The sequence below is a fragment of the Callionymus lyra genome, chromosome 2 (assembly GCF_982586985.1).
Source record: "Callionymus lyra chromosome 2, fCalLyr1.hap1.1, whole genome shotgun sequence".
NCBI lineage: Eukaryota > Metazoa > Chordata > Actinopteri > Syngnathiformes > Callionymidae > Callionymus > Callionymus lyra.
Genome location: NC_141819.1, coordinates 29,821,636 through 29,845,023, shown reverse-complemented (window position 1 = coordinate 29,845,023; position 23,388 = coordinate 29,821,636). Strand labels below are relative to the sequence as shown.

At 41.3% G+C, this 23,388-nt stretch overlaps 3 protein-coding genes across 3 annotated transcripts; 1 reads left to right on the top strand and 2 right to left on the bottom strand.

The window, feature by feature from the left end:
• Nucleotides 1-1,987: 1,987 nt before the first annotated feature.
• On the bottom strand, nucleotides 1,988-13,606 carry podn (podocan). Its single transcript, XM_087784542.1, has 13 exons — nucleotides 13,468-13,606; nucleotides 11,960-12,065; nucleotides 11,281-11,338; nucleotides 9,567-9,860; nucleotides 9,390-9,483; nucleotides 7,946-8,010; nucleotides 7,218-7,327; nucleotides 6,043-6,199; nucleotides 5,839-5,954; nucleotides 5,491-5,704; nucleotides 4,988-5,431; nucleotides 4,706-4,854; nucleotides 1,988-2,568 (listed from the first exon to the last, which is right to left on the bottom strand). Exons 4-13 carry the CDS (start codon nucleotides 9,840-9,842, stop codon nucleotides 2,430-2,432), a joined length of 1,764 nt encoding a protein of 587 aa, XP_087640668.1. The 5' UTR covers nucleotides 9,843-9,860; nucleotides 11,281-11,338; nucleotides 11,960-12,065; nucleotides 13,468-13,606; the 3' UTR covers nucleotides 1,988-2,429.
• A 224-nt stretch (nucleotides 13,607-13,830) lies between these two features.
• scp2b (sterol carrier protein 2b) lies at nucleotides 13,831-16,832 on the bottom strand. Its single transcript, XM_087784543.1, has 5 exons — nucleotides 16,698-16,832; nucleotides 16,121-16,211; nucleotides 15,778-15,907; nucleotides 15,099-15,178; nucleotides 13,831-14,397 (listed from the first exon to the last, which is right to left on the bottom strand). The coding sequence occupies exons 1-5, from the start codon at nucleotides 16,718-16,720 to the stop codon at nucleotides 14,302-14,304; spliced, it is 420 nt and encodes a 139-aa protein (XP_087640669.1). The 5' UTR covers nucleotides 16,721-16,832; the 3' UTR covers nucleotides 13,831-14,301.
• An 836-nt stretch (nucleotides 16,833-17,668) lies between these two features.
• Nucleotides 17,669-21,797, top strand: cpt2 (carnitine palmitoyltransferase 2). The gene is made up of 5 exons (XM_087784541.1): nucleotides 17,669-18,021; nucleotides 18,898-18,978; nucleotides 19,056-19,162; nucleotides 19,274-20,575; nucleotides 21,129-21,797. The coding sequence occupies exons 1-5, from the start codon at nucleotides 17,852-17,854 to the stop codon at nucleotides 21,455-21,457; spliced, it is 1,989 nt and encodes a 662-aa protein (XP_087640667.1). The 5' UTR covers nucleotides 17,669-17,851; the 3' UTR covers nucleotides 21,458-21,797.
• The last annotated feature ends 1,591 nt before the right edge of the window (nucleotides 21,798-23,388 follow it).

Here is a 23,388-nt window from a genome sequence, read left to right as displayed (position 1 = left end):
TCGGAGTGGAGGGTGGGAAAGGCAAAGTGAAACGTATTTTGTGTATTTTTGCCTTAACACAACTGGTGGTGCTCGTCTGAGGGAAGAACAAGCAACAAATCTGGAACTTGAGCTGGATTTGTGTTACTAAACTAACCTCAGTAGAAACAAAGATGTTGTAATGTTGATCCACGATGTGGTGAATTGACCATCAGAGACTGGTGGATCAACACAGCAGCAGAGTCAGTTACAGTACAAACACAATTACATTAAATCAATAAAACAACTTCCAACATTCAAATTGTGTTTTTCTAGAATAGGTTTTCGGACAGGGAGTTGGACTTCCTTGAAGTTCTTGCATGTAGAAGTATGTTGGGTTTAATAAAGTCAAGTTCTTTGCTTTCTTGCTTCTCCTGAATGAAGCAAAGCACGAGACTGCAGCGGTGAAAGACCATACAAGTTAATAATGAAACCCTTCTAAATCCATTTATATATTTTTTGATTGATCTGTTTATTAATGATGGGCAGATGAGGTGTCATGAAACAAATTATTAGTGAAGACATTGTATCATGATACATTAATTTAGAAAGGCCACTTAGTGGCACTATAATGTTGAAAAGAATCCAGGTTTCATTGAATTAGTAAATTAGAGGAAAATATCATAAAGCACAGTGTGACATCTGGTGAAATATCAATACACTGTATCACGATTCACTACACAGCTGTTTCATGAAGCCTCATCAACCCAGCACTACTTTTTACAACAGAAAGGTTTTGAGTGAAGCAGGTGAAGATAAGCTTTTGCTTATGCCTTTGCTTGGATCAAATTCTTATTTTATTTTCACAGACAGGACGTCGAGGTTGTTTTAACGGCAGTTTTTGGCTTTTGAAAGAGGTGTGGGTGGAGTTTGTTTTCTGTGCAAGGGCCAACATCCAATTTAAAAAAGTAAAGTGCAAAAGGCTTCAGTTCATTGGGTGTCCACGTAAATGTGGCTGTAGAAACTAAAAAATACCCCCAACTTTTACTAGGGTGACCATATTCTGAATCCTCCAAAAGGAGACACTGCTATGTGTTTTGAGTGTTTTTTGGGGTCTGGCTTAGTGTTTCTTACATGATTATACGTTAGGTAATACATTCTACATTAGAAAGACACTTGATATACAAATACTATACTATACTATACACTGTCATACATAAAAATAAAGAATAATTAGCCACCATAGCCTCAACTGAATCACTCATTCTTAATACAGCCGCTGATATCTACCTCTTCACTGGCTAAAGCAAGGTCACAACATAATTCATGTTGAAGCTCCAGCTACATCTTTAGAACCTAAACTAACGATTAGAATGCAAAGCATTAAAATATTGCGAATTATCAACTCAATCTTTGCAGATGAGTATCGGGTCATTGGTCATTCAAGACTTTTTCCTTTTGAGAGTAATACTTATTTGACAATACTGTTTTACAGGACAGCTGATCTAGAAGTTTCTATAGATTCTTCCAATTAGGCACTTTTTAATCCCCCCCAATAATTCAATCAAAAGAAACCCCCCCCCATCTATCTGAGCCTATTTTTTCACCACATTTCTAGCACCGGCCACCCTGGTCAACTGAGGAGTGAGATCTATAAACAGGAAGTTGAGAAAGTCCAACAGCTTGTGAGGATCTCACATCAGCTCGGTGATATTTGAAATCTCCTACAAACTCCTACAGACGTTGTGATGAAAAGCTGTACTAAACAACCGAGACACATAATAAAACATCCGAGTCATGCTTCTACACTGCAGACTAAAAGATCGGGCCAAACGTATCCAAATAACTCCAGAAGAAATAAATGAACACTCTTGGAAAGAAACGTGTCACAGGTGGTTTTCTTCTTCAATTTTCTCTGACATTTAGCGACATTTAACCCTTGTGTTGTCTCAGGGTCAAGGTAAATGCATATGCAGGGCTGGAGGTCATTCACCTTGACCCAGAGACAATACAAGGGATACCTCAAACTCATTTGTTTTCAGGCCTTCGGGTCTCCTCCAGGTCACCTTGACCCTGAGATGACACGTTAAATAGTTATTGCTTCTTGATATTGACGCATTAGCACCAGTTGATTACCTTTGAAGGTGTGAAGAGAAGCAAGGCTTTGAAAATAATGTATTTAATATAGTGTATTTCATCTGTACCGATTTTCTTAGATGTGCTTTATGTAATTGACAGAATTGAGCAGACACAGAAACATTGAGATATCGGCGAAGAATTACAAAAAAAAAGCGCAGATAAATGCATTTCTATCCAGCCCATCACGTGGAAGCTACTTCATCTGGTATCCCGCACCAGAAATATGTCACATCACTCTTTGTGTAGGTCAATCCTGGTGGACCGAGTGTTGGTCCACCAGGATTGATTGCCTTTCGTCAAGTCAGTCCATCGTTGCTCTCGCTGAATGACTCTTATTGCTCCTCCTCCGTCAGCTCGGAGCCATCATTCTTGGTCACCTCAGTGTTTCCTGTGCCGATGTCCAGGACCTGCAGGTTGGTCAGGTGCGAGAAAGAGAGCTCATCCACTGTGGCCGCAGATAGACGGTTGAACCTTCAGGAGGCAGAAAGTTCAGACACTATTTAGTAAGTAAGTAAGCAAGCAATAGTTTTTTGTAAAACGCCTTTATAGACCAGGGTCAAAAAGCGCTGGAACAATCAAAAGCAATACACGTTTAAAAATACATAAAAGGCCAAGACATAAGACAAACACAGGAGTCCCAGAAGATAAGAAAAAGTCTGCACGAATAAAAATATCTTAAGATATTTCTTGAAGGAGTCAGTAGATCATCAAACACAGAGAGGGAGAGGAAGATCGTTCCAAAGCTTAGGAGCAACAGTCTGGATGGATTTCTCTCCTCTGGTCCTGAACCATGTTCAGGAACCATCAGTAGATTCTGATCCACAGACCTCAGAGCCCGGGCTGTGGTGTAAGGCTGGATCAGATCACTGATGGAAGGAGGAGCCTGACCATGAATTGCTATGAAATAAGAACCACAATTTTAAAGTTGATCCTGAATGAAACTGGCAGCCAATGCAGAGTTTTAAGAATCAGGGAAATGTGAGTTCTTCTACTAGAGTGGGTCAGAATTCTCGCTGCAGAGTTTTTTATTAACTGCAGGCGAGACAGATCCTTTTTATTTAGACAATTTAGATATTTAGTTACTTCAAATATTGTTAAATGGTGTTTCTGTCTTCAACTGTCTGTATGTTTAACTGGTAATTCACAAATTATTTAAATGAGTGTTGATGGATTAACAAATACATTGAGTTCATTGTGACTAATAAAGGTTAATGTAAAAAAATATAACACAACTAACTGGTTTAAGTGGACAAGTTTGTTTATTTTGCATTTAAGGGATAATTCACCGAATATTCAAACTTCATGTTGACTAAAGGTTGGGATTATTTTCAGAGTAATCTGTTCCTTTTTAGAGTTATAGGCAACAATTGAAGTCTATTTTAATTAAGCAACTGGAGCTCATATGTCGTCATCTTCATCTTCGTCATTTGCCATTGTTTGCAAAAGGACATGTTTCATTGGTACTCTTGATAAACCTTCTCACACAGTTCAAAAACCTACATCATTTTACCAACATTAAATTCTTCATTATTTCTCACCATGTAAAATATCGCAACAGGTGGGTTTATATTTATGTTTAGTTTTAGGTCTTGGATTTAAAAGCCCAAATATGCAATGACCCGGGATATAGACAGTGACAGGCGTAGATCCGCTCTTCAAACTCCCACAGTGAGGAAAACATATCAGCATTTCTAAATTGAGCAACACTAAAGACTCCCAGCTGGAGGGAGATTTTTTGGAAAAACAAGCTAAGAGCGGCAGAAATGAGCAACACAAATGCAGTGAGGAAAGGTCAAGGCTGGCCAAAGACTATAAAGCAGAACGTTTCAGGGTCAGAGCGAAACTATTGACAACATAAGCTTTAAAAGTGCTCAGCAAAATGCTCTTCTGTGCGGTCAGATTGCTCTTGTTTGGAGTGGACATGAAGCCGTCAGAGGAGATGAAGAGATTTAGGAAACATATTGCACTACTCTCCTAAATGACCACTAAAAACACATTTGCTGGCACATATTGAAGCTCAATGTTTAATGTTCTCGCTTCTGGGTTTCATTTTTGTGCTCTCTGTTGCATTCAGTTTTCAGCATCTCAGTCAATTGCTTCCTCATTAGAAATAAATTCTATTAAGATGTTGTGCAAGTTTTCTCATGTCCACAAGTCATCCTTATATTGTGACAATTAGTCTTGTTTTACTGGTCAAGATTTTAGTTTTTTAATTGCATAGTTTAAGTGTAAAAACGACCAAAAAGGTTATTTTATTTACTTAGAGTATTTGAACTTAATGTCGGTCATTAGTTTAGTTTTTATTACACCTGAGTACATAGCGCTATCCTAGCATGAGGGAAATGTAAGGTTTACTAGAATTGAACAGAATAAGACAAGCAAGTGAACCATTGGTACACAGCTGCTCACCATTTGTTCTCACCATCATGTCCTAATCAGTTCCAACCAAGAATTTGCACAATACCTCACACATATTAAACCACACCAATACAAAATCAGGATCTGGTTATAGAAAGAACAAAACAACTTTGCTTTAAAATTGGAAAAATGAAGCTGGTATTAAGCTCTTGTTAATCGACTGTTTATGCGACCGGTATTAGATACGTACCGCAAGAAGATGCCCTTTAGATTAGGGGTTCCTTCGAATGATGAGGCAGGAACAGTGAAGATTCGATTTCGCTGCAAGTATAGATACTCTAAAGACTCCGGCAGGTCGGTGGGGATATGTGACATCAGGTTGCCAGACAAGTCTAGAGTCTAAAGTGAAAGACAAAAAAATGGAATATGTTCTTTATAAGCACATGATCAGCTAGCTAGTTATCTTCTCTTGTATCATTGAAATATTTAAGTGCTGATGTTTAAGGGCTTATTCATGTATGAAATTACTCACTGTAAGAGCACTAAGCTCCATCCATGCGCCCTGGTAGACAGAGTTCAACTTCAGCTGGTTGTCACTCAGGATGAGCTTCTGGAGCTTGTCCATGCCCGTCAGTGCACCATCCGGGACGGAGCCCAGTTGGTTGTTCTTGATCTCCAGCACTTTGAGGCTACGGGGAAGGCCCAGGGGAAACAAATGCAGGTTGTTCCCGGACAGAGCCAGCGTCTCCAGCACCTTCAGCTTCCTGAAGGCCTCGCGGTGCAGCTTAGCATTGGTGAGCTGGTTGTAGTTTAGGTTGAGCTCAGTGAGGGTGTAGAGCAGCGCCAGGTCGTTGCGGCCGATCTCTGAGATCAGGTTGTGTGGCAGCATTAGAGTCTTGGCTCTTCTAGGCAGCCCCCTTGGAACTCGCTCCAGTAGGTTATTGTACATGTGAAGGGTGTGTAGTTTCTTCAAACCCTTGTCAGGAATACATAACAATAAATCCAAGAACTTTAAATACTTAAAAGTTGACCTACCTGAAAGGCAGTCGGGTGAATGGAACGAGATTTGAGCTTGTTGTTGTGGAGAAGAATGTACTCTAAATTTCGTGCAGCCACAAGAGCGTCTTCAGGGATGCTGCGGATGGAGTTTTTCTCCAGGTGGAGCAGCACCAGGTTGCGAGGAAGATCCTTAGGGACGATACTAAGGTTGTTATTTGACAAGTCCAGACACTCCAGGCTGCTCAGCTGGCTGTCAGGCGAGACAGAGAGAGGAAGTCTCCAGGTCATCATGTCTGCATCAGGTAGATGTAGTGCTTAAATACATTTGAACAAGAATTTCTTCCAGCACACTGGGGTAGGAGGGCGTTATAGAGAATGTGTCACCTGAAGGTCTCATTGTCAATGCCGTCGTTGGTCAGGAGGTTGTTCTGCAGATACAACTCTCTTAGATTGTGCAGGCCGTCGAAAGCACCAGGTGGGATCTTCTCCAGCTTGTTACTCTGCAACATGACAAAAAAGAATCACCGTCTTGAACGACAAGTCAAGCTGTCATCATACAAATGTGAGAAAGAAAGGAACTGAGAAAACCTTTAAATGGAGACGGTAAAGAGCTGACGGCAGATTGCTGGGAACAACCCGCAGAAAGTTACTGGATAAGGTAAGAATTTCCAGGTTGTCTGATCCATTAAACATCTGTTCAGGAAGCCCTGCATCAGTGAGCTTGTTGTTGTGGAGATACACGGACCTACAAGAAAAGCAAGAATAGCATGTTTAAAAGAGTTAATATAGATGCATATTGTTAATAAGATTATAGAGTGTAAGGTATGGTACAGTACGGTACAGTATGATAAGGAAGTGTAAAATATGGCATGTTTAACAATGGCATGGCATGGTGTGGTACGATATGGTATGGTATGGTATGGTACGATATGGTATGGTATGGTATGGTATGGTATGGTATGGTATGGTACGATACGGTATGGTATGGTATGGTATGGTATGGTATGGTATGGTATGGTATGGTATGGTATGGTATGGTATGGTATGGTATGGTATGGTACGATATGGTATGGTATGGTATGGTATGGTATGGTATGGTATGGTATGGTATGGTATGGTATGGTATGGTATGGTATGGAATGGTATGGTACGTTACGGTATGGTATGTAGCGGTATGGTATGGTATGTTTAAAGTGTGGCATGTTTAAGAATGGCATGGTGTGGTATGGTATGGTATGATATAGTACGTTACAGTACGGTATGTTATGGCATGGTATGATATGGCATGGTATGATAGGTTTAAAATGTGGCATGTTTAAGAATGGCATGGTAAGGTAGGTGAAAGTACAGTATGGTATGGCATGGTTAGGTATGGAAGTTTAAAGTGTGGCATGTTTAAGAATGGCATTGCAGGGTACGTTATGGCATGGTATGGTATGATATGGCATGGTATGATAGGTTTAAAATGTGGCATGTTTAAGAATGGCATGGTAAGGTAGGTGAAAGTACAGTATGGTATGGCATGGTTAGGTATGGAAGTTTAAAGTGTGGCATGTTTAAGAATGGCATTGTACGGTACGTTATGGCATGGCATGGTATGGTATGGTATGGTATGGAAGTTTAAATTGTGGCATGTTTAAGAATGGTACGGTATGATACGGTATCATATCATATAGAAGGTATAGATCAGGAGAATACAGTTGTTAGTATAACGAGTATCCCATTTCAGTTCATCAATACAGTATAGATTGATTTAACTTCACCTCAGTTTTGGCTTGTGGCCAAATGTATACGGGTAGATCCTTGTCAGCTCATTGGCAGCAAAATCAGCGCTTACCAAAGAAGGAGGCAGAACCTTGGGTGCCAAGGTGAGCTGAGACCAGAGAAAACAGACGAGAGCATTCGTTTTAGTATCGTAGCGATGGAAGATGTCCATCTGAAGAAAAAGTTGTTCTTCACCATTTTAAATTATTTTAATCTACTTTAAGTTGGGTCACTCGATCCTCGACTTGTGTCTGGTTGTGCTGAGCAACAAATGTAGGGGGGGGGGATTAGATGTTCATTTAGAGCTTTCTCCTTTATAACGTGGTTCATGGATTAAAGCAGCACGGGTGTCTTTGAGGCTTAGTGAGCACTTTAAAATCCCCTATTCTTCCTGTTTGCCTATTAACAAGAGAAAATCTGTCCATCCTCGCCCGCTTGTGCCGTGTCCAAAGGGGTCAGTAACAATTTAGCTGTGGCCAGCTGTCTCGGACCACACTGCAGTGATTACAAGCAGAAGCTCCAGTTCAGCTCACGATGAGCTGGAAATGGCCGTGGCAGATATGGCTAATGGCGGAAACAATAGTGAGAGGAGGAGCTCGCAGAGTCACCGCTCCAGGTCAAGAGGGGACACCATCTGGAAAATCTCAATCATGATCAACTGTTGACTTGGAGTTATTTGAGTAAGCTCCTGAGAAACTCAGTCACACCCAGTCAGTCAAACACTCACCTGGTTGTTTGCCAGATATAAATATGCCATCTCATCCAGCATCTCAAATCCTTCATCCTCAAGCCCTAAAAAGGAATAAAAGATAAAGAAAAGAATATGTATCAACACCAGTGAGCTGAGTGAGTTGCAGTTTATACATTAGACCTTTATTTGAATGAAAAAATAACACTACTTTATATAAAAAGCCATCTAAATTAATGGCAGACAATTGTACAAATGTGTTTGTGGTATCCCTTGTGTCATCTCTGAGACTACGTGTTTTAGTGGAAGCCAGGGAGGTCGTTCACCTTGACCCAGAGACAACACAAGGGTTAAAAGATGCTCAGAGTCCAACCCTGGTGAACCAGGAAGGTGAGACATGACCGGGAACACCCAAGTACAGCTTTGAAAATGGTCTGTCAGATATTGAGTGTCATCTGTTTCACACACACATCGAACGGAAATGTGTCGGAGATTTAAACACAGACAGACAAACTGTTGTCACAGCTGGTTCGAGGGCCAATAATCCACATAGCTATCTGCTCTTCTTGGCAGCATGAACAGCCGCGCCGGCGAAGACCCGCTGGCAACCCGCCACCACAATAACAGGAACAATGTGGGAGTGGGAAGTTGTTGCCATTTGGCATAGGCCATCTGACAATTATGCTTCCTTCTGTTTCTTTCTTTTTTGTGTTTTGTTTGGCAAAAAAGATTTTAGGTCATCTGTGAGTGTTTGGAGGTTAAACAATGGACCACTGATGAAGAGTGGACTGAGAAGGATCTAGACTTTCACTTTTTATGACTTTACTTTTGTTAATCATATCACATAATGCAGACTCGTTGTATAAACAAAGTGGGGCGGGCTGGCAGGAGGAGGAGTGAAGCCAGTATTATGTCATAATGGACTCTGCTCTCGTAACCTCTTCGCCGAGATTGGTGAGGGTCTTACTGCATCTTTGAGAGGAAGACTTTTTGCAACATGTAGGTAAGTCAGGAGAGTTGGCTTTTCACATTATTTGCCCTTTAGGACAACAAAATTGCTAGTTTGGCCAATATTCTTATGGTGTTATACAGTGGAGGTCGTCAGTGTCAAACCTGACGCCCAGTGATTCCCACAAGATGGTTCAAAGTAAATCTCTTCAAAATAAGAGTAGATGGTTCTGACCTACAAAGGTGCCAAAGATGGGCTATGGGACAGATATAATACAGACCTCACATAACAAATGAAAATAATGTTGATGGAAAGCAATTTGGAGTAATTAATAGGGATTGAAAGACAAAGACAGACAGTATTGTTCTTCCTGACACAGTCAAAATATATTTTGCAGGGCCTGCAAACTCCACTGTAAGTTATTGGCTCCTTGTGTGATTGAGTTTGGGACCCTTGTTCTACGTTGTCAAAGGTTCTTGCCACTCAACACAACACACGTGATTGACTCTAGGTCCTGCTGTTAGAGCTGTTTACCCTCAGAGGTGAGCAAGTTGTTCTGAAGGTTGAGAGTCTCCAGCTGATACAGATGTGAAATGTGCTCCACAGTTATCTCCTCGATTTTGTTGTTCTGCCAACAGAAGAAACACAGCGTCTTAAACACCTCTATTGTTACAGGAACATGGCGACCACGTGCTTAACCGCTTGTCGCACCTGCAGAGAGAGTTGCCGGGTTTTTTCTGAAAGCTCCGGCGGGAACTCCGTGAGATCCACCCCGGCACAATCCACCCCTCCCTCCGCCGTGCAGCTGCACTCCGTCGGGCATTCAATTGGCTCCGTCTTGGTCGGTGCCGTCGTGAGGTGGGTCTCCATGATGGCTTCGTCCTCCTCCTCTTCCTCCAGCTCGAGAGGCGCCTGGCATCGCACCAGCAGGCAGGCCATGAGCAACAAGCTCAAGGAGCGCAGGACGGAGTGTTGGAGAAAATCCATTGTTGATGCTAAGAGCTCCTGTTTCACGGCGGTTACATAACAAGAACAACACAATGAGGATCCTGTTATATCATCAGCCGCTCGACTCAGGCTTCCTGAAGGTCCTGGAGCAGCAGCTGGTTTCTGTACAGTGACCCTAGAGCCAGATCACAACACATTGAGTACTTGAGGAAAAATTCCCTTTTAATCAGTTGATTTGCAATGAACAGACAGGAATGCAGACATGATAAACCCTCGTCGTGCGGAAAAAATTCTGCGTAGTGTAATGCTTCAAACCACGTTTCTCACAGTTTAAAAAAGGCTTTTTCTACAGTCGTAACCCAGTCAAAAGAATCCTCAGTCACTTTTGTTAAAGACTCTTAAGTTGTAGGGGATTTTTTGCTTTTATGTTTTGCACCATGAAAATGTTAAGAACGTCTTTCAAGGTTATACCTTTCCTGACTTAACATAAAATATAGAAGATGTCATAATATTGCTCACTATCAAAACAATGAAGTGTATTTACACAGCACCTATCAAAGGGCTCAAGACAAAATATAAAGAAGAACATAATAAAGCCTTAGGAAAACAGGACAATATCGCATAAAAGCAGGTTTAATTAGCAGGAATTAGTTCTTAGACGTTTTTGAAAAGTGGAGGAACTTGTTGTGACTTTATTTGATATTAAACGATGTGCTTTGGATCTCTTCAAGAAGGCTGAGTGTCCTGGCTGGATTAAAAGGTATCAACTTTTCAATTATCAGACCAAGAAAGGCTTTAAAGGTTGTCAATAAAGTGGAGGGAGATCAGGCAGAGACCGTTAAACTGGCGTTTTTTGTTGTTTTTTTTAAATACAAATGATAGCAGGGAGTCAAATGAGATGCCAAGATTTCTGGATAGGTGTGTACTTGACAAGGAACAAAGGCTTTTATCTGGGAAGACAAATTGTGTGAGGAAGAACTTGTACTTTTTTTTTTGACTAGTTCAGCTGCAGGTCCCATCCAATGGGTGACATCACCAAGACAAGCTGGGACAGCAGAGACTTTATGACTGGAAGGTAAATCTGTGTGTTGTAAAGACATGCTGTGGGTCAGCACTATATTTCATGTATCATAGAAAACTCTTAAGCTTGTTTTTAACTGGGACTGCATTGCCCGGAATGCTGTCGCCACTGTGAGGTCAGCAAGCTTTCGGGAAGCTAACGCAGATTAATGAAAACGTAAAACCAACAGGGGTTGAATTACATTTGAGTATTGGTGGAGATTAAACCAAATATGATGAGAGCATTAACCTCTTGATAGGAAAGACATTCTCCAGTTTCAGTTAATGCAATTTTTCTGGTAAATAGTCTGCAGTCTGTGTCAGATGTGAACGTTGAAAAAAACGACAACAACAGCTCACACATTCAAATAAACAGTTGTTTAAAAATAATAATGATATAATGGAATATTTTACTCACAGGTCAGGTAAAGATCAACTTGTGTGTGAGTTTCAGGCCTTAGTTGAAACTGGAACTACTAAAAGAGAAAGAGAAAGATATATACTGCTTAATTTTCCAACATCATCAATGAAACAATAAAATAAATGGGGAGAGAATTCCATGAAAAGGTCCTGGAAACTTGTTGTGAAACTTTGGACTAAGCCTTGGTAGTTAAACGAAGGCTCATCTTGTTAAAATGAAGCCTAAATGGAAACATATAAGAAGGTGTTGATCCCAAAACTCGCATATATTTTTGATTTTGAACAACTACTGTGAATGGAATTCAATTATATTTACCAGTGAAAATGCCATTAAAAAATGATCCAAGTAATCGCGGAATGTTCTTCACCTCGAGTTCAACTATGAAGTAATGAGTTTGAAGAATCACACTGAAAAGGTATTTATTATAAACTGTTCCATCATTGCAACAACACACAAAAAGAAAAACACACAAGCCAGACATTCACCTCATATATAGTTCAACTAATCTCCATCTAAAGATTTTCACTTGCCCTCTCTCTCCCACGTTCATTCATTCACCTGTTCACCACACTGTATTCCAATGATATTCTGGAAGATTCTGCACAAACGCACAACAAGTGAGTCACACTCGCTTTGTTTGCCCTCTACACGCGGTACTGAAGGTCAAGTACTTTACCCCTTATGAGCGACGTCCACTCAGGTCTGCGGTCCAGTCCAAACACACTGGCCCGTGCGGAGTCACACACAAACACCCTCCAGATGTGAGTGTGGGAGTGGGAATGCTGTGAGACCAGAGAGGAAGGACAAGAGAAGAGAGAGAAAATCAGGAGAGTGAATAAGTCCAAGTGAGAGCCAGGAACCAACTTTTCCCCCTAAAATTTGTTGTTTTCTGAACCATAAAGTCTGGATTTTATAATAAATGTTAACATGGCAAAACCATAAAACATCTGACATGGTGTATTAGTTGTTTTATTTGAGGATTTTAAGCATTTGAGTTCAAATCTTATGACTCTCATGACTTTCATCTAACATCTAACGTTCTAAAATCAGGCTCGAGTGACAGGATATGATCTAATGTTGCATGTGTTTCTGTCCGATCTACAGTGTACATCTGCTACCAATAAGATACATTTAAAAACCTTCACCTAGAGTGAATACTGTAAGTTTGTGATTATTTATTGCAGTGTTTTCACATGATCCTGTGTTGATATGGAGACTTTCCTCCTCATAGAAGTAGCCGACACTCATAAAAACCTAACAAAATACTGCTGAAGTTAAAAAAAACAATAACCTCAGAAAAAAACAAAAAAACTTAAGAAATATGTTTATAGGAATCTTATGTGTATGCAATTAAAATAGGAAATACTTCAGGAGAAACTTTTTACATCCACAGTGCGGGATGGTCAAATTAGACATGCACATAATAAATGCTAATAATCAAAAAATAAATAACAAGGAAAAAACTAAAGACAATCTAACTTTTTATTCTTGTTTCCCTCGAGACAGCACACTTGTGCCAAATGTTAATTTAGTTTCTCAACTTGCAGAGAGTTAGTAAGGTGAACAAGATGCCCTCCTATGGCTTGAGGTTATCATTGTGCAGGTCATGGTATATTCTTGTCTTAACGCTTTTCTTCCACAATCACCCTTATTTGAGTCTGGTTTAGTTTAAGGTTTCTGCCTCATATCCCTTTTCTCTCTGACAAGAGGTCTAATATAAGTGATGTATATTTTTCACACCAGCTTCCTAAATCTCTTGTGATCGACTCATAGTTTCTTGTCTTTCTGACTTTCATTATTTATGTCAACTGTTTAAATGCTGAGTCAGTTTCAAGTGACAGACAGTGACGGTAATTTCAAAAGACAATATACACATAAGATTTAAGTAATAATCTGCAGTTTCCAACATCATATTTCCACACACAGTCTGCAGTCCCAATTGCTGAATCATGGTTCCAAATATCTGCTTCTGATTACTTCAAAAATGCACATTCATTTACCAATCTGGGACGTTGGCTATTCTCTTTGTCAGTGTATTCAAATGGAATATTGTGTTTCCAACTGAAAACAGGTGATCTATGATACAATGATTGGAAATCTGGATGAGTAGAGTGTAAGCTGCAGTGGAATCTGGGTCAGAGCAAGTAAACAGATTTGTCTCTAAAGCTTTGCTCCTCCACTTACGTAGGAAAAACTACAGCGTGGCAGTCTGGAAGCAGGTCACGGCAGCTCTGGAAACATGGAAGCTCCTCCAAGCAGGCCTGGCATGGTCTTCTCTGACATCTGCAGCAGTCCAACCGTTGGGTCTAGAGGAGGCGGGTCGCACGTCAGACCCTGATAGCATTGACCTCTAGAACCGAGTGTGGAAAGTACAACTCAAGAAATCTGATATCCCAGCACAGATGTGTCGTGTCCATCATACCAGATAATCAGGGACACATTTGGACATCAGGGGCCATTCTTTCCATTGACTCATCTATAAACCCACCATCAGCGTTTCACCATCAAAGTCAAGGGGGGCCTCGGTGTTGAATAAAACCAGAGATGTTGAGTAACAGACTGTTCTCTTTAATCTCGAAAAAGAAACAGGATATCAGTGGCGAGCGCTCGATCACGGCTCTTACATAATCTCACCAGAGTAAGTGTATGATCTCAAGACCACCCACCAGATCATGTATTTAGTACAAAGATACTTGTGAAGAGACCACGGTTTGTTACGACACCACAGAGAAGGAGTTAAAAACCCGTGACACAAAGAGGCACTTACACGTGTCTAAACATCGTCAATCAGTTCTACAGAAAGTATAATCATAATGTTAATCAAAATTAATATCCGAGAGTGGAAATGCTTTATTAGATAGTTCATCATCTGTCCATCTATTTATGTCACGACTTGTGGGGGTGCTGGTTAATCCCCTGTTCACCCTGGGAGGTGGCTAACAGGGAAACGGTTTAGAAACTCGGCGTTCACGACGCTGCTCAGTTCTCCATGAAACATAATCTCATCCAGTGTGTCATCTACAGCTTGGCTTTGCCGGGCTGCAGCTGCAGGCTCTGAAGCTTCATGGCCAATCCCATGTTCCCGGTGATTTTCAGCTTGCCCTGGAAAAACGCCTGCGAACGACAGACGGTGACAAAACATGACGACTGGTGTGAATCCCCAAGGTTCAGCTCCGTCTCTGCGGTACAGGACTACATGCTGCTGGTTTTTGCTGCCAAAGATTAACTCGCCCAGAGGAAAGTGGGCCAACAGCAGCGGCTTATGAGATGTCATGAAACGGAACGTCACTCATGCACAGAGAGGAAGAAGTGGAGGACTCCAGCAGAGCACAGAGGAATCATGGCAAACACAAGGAGCATTAACCCTGTTCTCAGGAGCAGAGCCACCATGAAACCAATACAAAAGAAAAATTGTTTGGTTTGTTTTTGTTCAGAGATCTAAAATCAAAAAGAATCCTCTGTATAAACAAATGCGGAGGGATGTGCTCGATTTTTTAAACTGTGTGCAGCTTTTATGTTGACAAAGATATCTGAAAATGTTGTTTTTTATTCAATATAACCACAAAGGTTCATGTCAAGTAGCACTTTAGCTTTATTCCTTTTTATCGTTTTGTTTTTTCAACGGCATCTGTATCTAGAGAAAGATTGTGCTTAGTATTTCAGGAGTCATGCTAACTTCCCCTGAACCGTTGAATTTGAGGTCTCAGATCTAAGGTAAAAGGTAAAACTTTATTGATCCCTCAGGAGGTCTCCTTCGGGAAATTGTTTTAATCTAATCTAATGTCTGTGTGTCTACTATGGTGGTGAATACTCACAGTCTGAGGGTTCATCTTTCCCGTCATCATTGCCAACAAGTCTGTGTCCGAAATGTGTATGGTGCAGTCAGCTTTCTTAGCTGGAGAACAAAGAAAAAATTCAGATTCAAAGTATTGCACAATCTTATATATAATAATAATAATAATAATCTCTATTTATATAGCGCCTTTCTAGACCAGGGTCATGACATTATAAATTAGTAGATAGGCCTGAAAGTCTAAACTCAGGGGCGTCAAATTTAATTACACAAGGTACCAAAATCTTTTAGCAGACATGGTCATAGGCCAGAAAATGTATATTTATGTCTTAATATACCCTAATACGGGGAACCGTGCCTGTCCAACATCAAGAACGTCAAAATTGACTTCAACATCAGTTTTACAAAAAAAGTTTACATTTGCAAAAGTTTTTTTTGTCATATGTCCCTGTATAATTGTTGACATTGTGGATGACCCACTTTTCTATAAGTCGTCCACATAACCATAAATCGACTTTGATTTAAAGCCAACCATATTAAGCGCCATAAAAGCAATTGGCATTCCTGATTTGGCACCGGAGCCTTGGGTTTATCAAGTTATTTTGTAGAACAAAATCTTCAGAAACTACAATGAAGTCAAATATGATGTTAAAAAAGAAAAAAACAAACATTGGTCTGTTTATTTGATTTTTGTTGTTTACCCGTGTCGTTGTGAACGCAGCCATTGCCGTTCTTCACATCCACCAACCAAGTCGCCTCTTTCCCATCCGGACCGTCCTTCACTTTGAAGGCGAACACTCCACCGATTTTCTTCACAAACTGCTCTCCTTCCTGTTCGTGTTTGAATTAGGCAAAATTAAACATACTATTAATAACTGAAATGGGGTGAAATGAGAAAACCTGTTTGTGTTCAATATAATCAGGATAATGAGATTTCAAGATGTAAAACTAATTATTCTTTATGAGAATTTAAGTGGGTTATAACTCACAGAAAGGCAAAATAAGTCAGCGTTAAATTGTGGTTAAAGCAGTTTTGATCATCACCTCTTGCAGCTTTTTGTTAATTTCCTGGAACACTGAATGGGCCTTGAACCCTTCCAGTCCATCGCTGGCACTGGTTTCCACAGCATGGATCCTGGATGATGGAATGAAAAACAAAAAGGAACAGTTTAGATGTTTGTTTGTTCTTTAAACAAGGTTAACCAACTATAGCCAACAGTTTAGGTTGTGGTTTGGGAACACAACGCAAGAGAGTCTTCCAAACAAAGTGACATGCATCTGGTCTACTAGTTGCACACACGTGTTTATCTCCCGGGTCACTGACCCTGGGGTCAAAATACACCTGTCATGCGTTGCTGTCAGCGAGAACACGAGCAATGACATGACGCTGAAAATGTCAGCCATGTCATCTGACGGTGTCATGCAGAGCAACTTTTAATCCTGGAGCCTAAACGTATGTGCAGGAATGCAATGATAATGTAAAACACAGAAGATAAATGATGGGCTACGAAAGACAAAAGCTTATTATTTGTCACTTTTCAATCCAGGGCGACCTTAACACTGACCGATCGACAAACATAAGCAATGACAACGATGATAAATTAACTTGAAACAGTCTTACCTAGGTTTCTGTGATTCAGGCATGTTTAAAAAATATATTCTGTTGATTTAAAAAACGCAAATGACTGAAGCCGCTAACGTAGCTTGAACTTCGCTGGTGTTTGCTTCGAGCACTTCCGGGTTTCTTCCTACTTCAGATGCGACGTGTTGACGTCACACATGACGCAGCTCGTTCGTACGAAAAATGAAACTATTAGTTAAGAGTGGTTTATTTACTTTTATTTCAGAGCAACCCCATATTATTTCAAAATGTATTGGGTTATTTTTGTTATTTGTAGTTGTTTTTTTTAAACCATTTTTATTCACATTATTGTATACAAACGTATTTTCATACTACGTCAACATTTGCGAGACATATGATAATTATATTTATTGACATTATTGGTGGCAGGTTCAACCAATTAGGAATTTGTTTAGGTACATATAACAGTTAACTTGAAAAAAACAAACATAACATAAATAAACATAGATTAAAAAAAATATACAGTGCAAATTAGGAATTAAGAATTGGAAGTGTGTTACTAAAATGTATATAATATAATAGGAGTCTTATTGCCAAGAGGGGGGGGGGGCTGTTGTTACGGTAGATTCTGGTCTTTAAAGTTTAGTTAAATACAAACGTTATCCGTAATCAATCTTATAAACGTGCGAAAGGTTGTCAATAAGTAACCATACATAAAGCTTAAATACTGTGTACACTAGCATGATTAAATGTGATCAACGTGTTTTTCCACGTTTAAAGGCTCAGAACAGAACATGTCAGAGTGAAGTGACCCAAGGCTAAAATGAAACAGCGCCTCTATGTGGTGCGTGTGTATATTGCAGCTTTCATTCACGAAGACTATTTTACGTCACGTGTTGTGACCAATAAAACTACTTCCTTGTACTAGTTTATTATTTTTTTTGTTTTTGTTTTTAAGAACCTCTTAAATCAAAGCCGAACGTTTTCTATTTGAATTGAAAAAAAGTAATATATTTAATCAGAACAAAAAATATTTCAAGTACCTTCCTGGGCTGGACGGTTGCTAATGCTAACTAGCTTGGGTACCGGCAGAGCTGTCACTGCTGACCGCTGCTGGTTCTGCTGCGGGTTCGCTTCCCTTCAGTCTGCTGCCTTATAATATCAACAAACATTCCGGTCAAGAGTCGAAAACCATGTCGCAGCTACTTCCAGTGCCTTGCGTCGCCTTCGCCTGGCGGCACCGAAGTCTCGGTCACTTGAGGAACCTGGGAGTCCAGACTCGACGGTTCTGCAGTAAACCAGAGTCAGAGTACCTGCAGCGCAGTGTGGTTCCGTCCATGCACTACCAGAAGAGCCTCCCCAGGTGAGGAAGTACTTGAAGGAAACGGGTCAAAGACATCCACAATAACTTTCTTATACACTTAAAATAAACTGTATTCTTTCCCAGGATTACGATGTTTGTTATTAACCATGTTAGCTACCACAGAGGGAGGTTTAATGGAGGTTTACATGTATGTGGGTGAAGGTGCACAGGTGTAGTGAGCCCAGTCACCACTAGGGAGTGAGCAGGTGTCAAGCGAACTGTCCATGTCCCATATGTTTAAACTTGAAAACTATCAAAAACACTTCGACAGTAGTATGGACACCCCGAAGTGCAAATCATGGGGTTAACGGGCAACTAATGTGAAAACCCAACTCTCCTGAGTCACTCCCATGTTTCAAACGTTGAAGTCTTCCTCTCCAAGTTGCAATAAGTCCCTCATCATGACCATGTTTTGAAGTGATCACTTTATAAAGTTCTCCTCATGTCTGAAATTTTGGCAAACGAGAGGTTACGAGAGCCGAGTCCATCATGACGTAATAATGGTCTTCACTCCTCCTCCAGCCAGCTGTAATCACGCCCCGCTTTGTTTATACAGGAAGTCCCTAAGAGGTGAAGATTGTGTGGTTAAAAACCTTGATGTTTGACCAATCACAGCAGAGTAGTTGCGGTTAAGTTAAACAAGAGATAATCTCTAAACAAACAAAGTGTTTTCAGTGGGCGGGGCTTAAGCACATTTTCTAATGTAAATATTTAAATGAAAGGAGAGTTTTGTACAAACAGACACATACTGATGAGTACAATAGAGTCCAAGATCAATTTAAGACACACATAAATCAACACATTAGTTGCTCTTTAAGGTGAGGCTTAAAAACTGTTGATGTTTTTTAAATTGAACTAAACTTGTGAATTGTCAAGGCTTCCTGTACCAAAATTGGAAGACACCATCAGAAGATATCTAGCTGCTCAGAGGCCTCTTCTGAATGATGAGCAATTCAAGTAAGTACAACAAAACTGCCTTCATATGTTTGAACAAAAATGATCGACACTCATTTTGTTCATATATGCGTCTCAAGAGAAACAGAGAAGGTGGCTCTTGATTTTCAGAATGGTGCAGGGAAAACGCTGCACGAAGAGCTTGTTACTCAAGACAAGAACAACAAACACACAAGCTACATCTCAGGTAAAAGTTGAAATTAAGAATTTTATCAAATGAGTGCATCTTAAGAGGGTGAACTGTTATGTTATGAGTTCTGTCTGATAATGGAAGCCATTGTTCTGTCTCTTCTCCCAGCTCCCTGGTTTGACATGTACTTGTCTGCACGGGACCCTGTGGTGCTGAACTTTAACCCATTCATGTCCTTCAACTCGGACCCAAAGCAGGAGTACAACGACCAGCTTGTGCGGGCGACGAACATGGTGTGTTCAGCGGTGCGCTTCATGAAGACTCTGCGTGCCGACCTGCTGGAGCCCGAGGTCTTCCATCTCAATCCAGCCAAGAGCGACACAGACCAGTTCAAGAAGCTGATCCGCTGGGTCCCGAGCTCTCTGTCCTGGTACGGAGCCTACATGGTGAACGCCTACCCTCTGGACATGTCCCAATACTTTCGCCTCTTCAACTCCACTCGCGTCCCCAAACCCGGGCGTGACGAGTTGTTCACCGATGTGAAAGGGCGACATCTGCTGGTCATGAGGAAAGGACACATGTACGTGTTCGACATCGTCGACAGGGATGGGAATTTGGTGAAGCCAGCAGAGATCCAGTCGCATCTAAAGCACATTTTGTCCGACCAGACACCAGCAGCCGATCACCCTCTTGGCGTGCTGACCAGCGAGAACAGGGATGTGTGGGCTGGACTCAGACAGAAGCTGCTCGCAGCGGGAAATGAGGAGAATCTGAAGTTGGTCGATAGTGCCGTTTTCTGCCTCTGCCTGGACGATGAGACCATGAAGGACCCGATACACATCTCCCACAACATGCTGCATGGCGACGGCTGCAACCGCTGGTACGACAAGTCCTTCAGCGTCATCCTGACCAAAGACGGTCAGGCAGCCATCAACTTCGAGCACTCCTGGGGCGACGGCGTGGCCGTGCTCCGCTTCCAGAATGAGATCTTCAAAGACACGACGGAGAAGCCGCTGGTGCACCCGGGATCTGCCCCCGCTGTGGATTCGGCGTCAACAGTGCGCAGACTTAGCTTCAACATGGACGATGAACTGAAGAGCGGGGTTAAGAAGGCCAAGGAGAACTTTGACGCGGCGGTGTCCAGACTCACCATCGACGCCATGCAGTTCTTCAAAGGAGGAAAGGAAGAGCTAAAGAAAAGCAAGCTGAGTCCAGATGCCATCGCTCAGCTGGCCTTTCAGATGGGCTTCCTGCGGCAGTACGGTCAGACGGTAGCCACGTACGAGTCCTGCAGCACGGCCGCGTTCAAGCATGGCCGCACAGAGACCATCCGCCCGGCCACGGTCCACACCAAACTGTGCGCACACGCCTTCGTCACTGAGCCGGGGAAACACAGCGTGGAGCAGTTGAGAGGAATGCTGGGTGAATGCTCCAAATATCACGGCCAGCTCACCAAAGAGGCAGCAATGGGTGTGTATGCAACTCTGTCCTTAAATATGTTGTACAATTGTCTTGACTTTTTTGGGATCACACTTGAGATAAGGAGTTAGATTGGCAAGAATCTGGCAATACCATACATACCATGATACGATATCGTGATACTATAGTAACAAGGATATATTTGTAGTATTGTCGAGTACTTGAATCTGGTGTTGCAGTATTTACACACCACATGACTCTTGACAAAGTTGTAACTTTCATTTTTTGTTTTGTAACCAAACTATGTCCAAGCATTAGCTTTAACAGCTGCTGGAGTCGACTGTATCCTCTTGTCCTCAGTTATCCCAGGGATCTCACTTGATTTTAATGTTTCTTTAGCAGCGGAGGACTTCATGACCTTTGCCATGTAAATGCCCAAAGTATGCCACACAAAAATAATCAAATGTTAATTGTAAATAACAAAAACACTTATCTTATTGTACTCACACCATTAAAAAAAAAGATGTTGAATATTGATATGGTATCAGTTACAGTATTTAAGTGTATGAATATTTTCTCACGCCTCTCCTGGTTCATCTAACAGGCCAGGGCTTCGACCGTCACCTGTTCGCCCTAAGATACCTGGCCAACTCAAGGCAGCAGCCTCTTCACAGCCTGTATTCTGACCCGGCCTACACTGCCATCAACCACAACATCCTCTCCACCAGCACCCTCACCAGCCCGGCCGTGTCGCTCGGAGGATTTGCCCCGGTGGTCCCCGATGGCTTCGGTGTCGGCTACGGTGTCCACGACGACTGGATCGGCTGCAACGTGTCCAGCTATCCAGATCGCAACGTCCACGAGTTCCTGCAATGTGTCCACAAATCTTTGGAGGACATTTTCACTGTTCTGGAAGGAAAAGCTCTCCGTTAAGAGATGATGATAGTAGTGGCAGTGGTCATGGTTATTTAATAATGTAGGTGATGGTTTGGTCAGTCTACAAAGAGATGACAAGATTATGGGTAAAATATTATATCGCTATCATCTGTGAAGACTGCTAATGTGGACATTTTCCTATGATTGTTTTGAAATCGGGCTTATTATGTCTTGCCTGGTTCTATGAGGTTTAGAACATTGCAATAAGAGATCACTTACAAGTAAGTCTTGTGTAAAATAACTTTTGCATTGTGGGTTCACAAGTACATTCATGTTTGAAGTGCACAGTGAGATTTATCAAGTGGAATGTATTTTAAAATAAATGAATTTAAATTAATTTGAGTTGTTACTGAAACATTTTGAAACATGGGGGAGAAATAAACGTTTTGCACCTCTTTAGACTTATTTATAAACATCACCTCTACAAACAGTTTTGTACAAGACACGTGCAGCTATTCAACAATAGCCAGTGTGGAACACTGATACAAGCTGCATACATGCATATATACAGTGTTTTTGAAAGACTTTACTGACTTCTTATCTTCCATTATTCAAATGGAATTTGTTCTTGTTCTTGGAGACTTTAATTTTCATGTTGATGACGTCAGATCTTGCTCTGCTAAATAACTTTTAACTTTAACAGAAGCCTTTAAAGTGCTCTTTTAACATCGGACAGTCTATGGAGGACTCTGCACTCGCGACAGTTGTATAGATATAGATAGATAGATATAGATAGATATTGTATAGTCTATTTCCTCCTCCGCTTCTCATCGACACGGACTCTGTGGAATATCGAATGATCTCTGAGTTACCGGGCGATTCCAACAAGAGTTCGAGATCTGGGGTTCAGGTCAGGATGAATCCGATGACGTCGCAGTTCCGGTTCCGGCGAGCGATTGCTGCTCGTCATCGGATGTCATCGACGTTTGATCATCATTCGTCTCATTGAAGAGTGTGACGACACGTCAGCACTGCCGCCTGGCCTGACCTCAAGAGTGGTGGTCAGATCTTTTCATTTCCTCTTTTTAATTCTGCTTTTACAACAGAGTTAAACCACTACTGTTCTATTCGAAGGATCCCGCTCTGCTCTGCTCTGCTGTCACTGACTCTGTGTCATCAGTGCTGTAAGTGGGTCTTTTGAACGCTCGCTCCATTACAAATAAATTATTTTCTCTGAATGATCTCTTTACAAGATAAAAGTTGGATTTATTGTGTGAGCTCTGTTAAGTAGGGGGCGCTGTCCTAGGAAGCCTTGACCTTTCTTTTGTGTGTCAGTCTACAGCCTGGTCCTGCGGCAGTTTTCTTGAAAGACTTCTGAGTGACTTCTTATCTTCCATTATTCAAATGGAATCTGTGCTTATTCTTGGAGACTTGAATCTTCATTTTGATGACGTCACATCTTGCTCTGCTAAAGAACTTTTAACTTTAACAGAAATCTATAATTTTGAGCAACATAATGTTGTTTCTGAATCCACTCATCAAAAAGGCCACATTTAAGACTTAGTTTTTACTCTTGGCCTGGACATGTATCTGTACATGATGTCCATCTGAGTGATCATTCTCTTGTCGTTTAACCTGGACTTCATCCTTGAACCTAAGCCCTTAAAGGTTAGGTCTAAGAGGCGTGTGACAAATGAATATCTCCCGAGTCTGAAGAGACTTTGTCGAAAGACTGAGCATCTTTGGAAGTCCACTAAACTTGAGGTGCGCAGACATCTCCCAATGCATTTAAACATGCTTGACTGACCTCAGTAATTTCACCCTAGCTCGGGTTCTTAGGTCTGTGGATCAGAATCTGCTGATGTTTCAGGACCAGAGGAGAGAAATCCTTCCATACTGTTGCTCCTAAGCTTTGGAACGATCTTCCTCTCTCTGTGTTTGATGATCTATTGACTCCTTCAAGAAACATCAAGACCTTTTTATTCGTG

Bases quoted from the DNA above. Each gene is read 5' to 3' on its own strand.
- podn (XM_087784542.1), bottom strand. From the start codon at position 9,842: ATGGATTTTCTCCAACACTCCGTCCTGCGCTCCTTGAGCTTGTTGCTC. The intron at 8,011-9,389 runs GTAAACAGCTCT...ATTCCTTTTTAG, and splicing joins CAACTTGCTCACCTCTGAGG to GGCTTGAGGATGAAGGATTT. The intron at 4,855-4,987 runs GTGAGTAATTTC...CTTTCACTTTAG, and splicing joins TGGAGCTTAGTGCTCTTACA to ACTCTAGACTTGTCTGGCAA.
- scp2b (XM_087784543.1), bottom strand. From the start codon at position 16,720: ATGCCTGAATCACAGAAACCTAG. The intron at 15,908-16,120 runs GTGATGATCAAA...AAACACGAACAG, and splicing joins TTAACAAAAAGCTGCAAGAG to GAAGGAGAGCAGTTTGTGAA. The intron at 15,179-15,777 runs GTAAACAACAAA...TTTGTTCTCCAG, and splicing joins CTGCGTTCACAACGACACGG to CTAAGAAAGCTGACTGCACC.
- cpt2 (XM_087784541.1), top strand. From the start codon at position 17,852: ATGTCGCAGCTACTTCCAGTGCCTTGCGTCGCCTTCGCCTGGCGGCAC. The intron at 18,022-18,897 runs GTGAGGAAGTAC...TGAATTGTCAAG, and splicing joins TACCAGAAGAGCCTCCCCAG to GCTTCCTGTACCAAAATTGG. The intron at 19,163-19,273 runs GTAAAAGTTGAA...CTCTTCTCCCAG, and splicing joins ACACACAAGCTACATCTCAG to CTCCCTGGTTTGACATGTAC.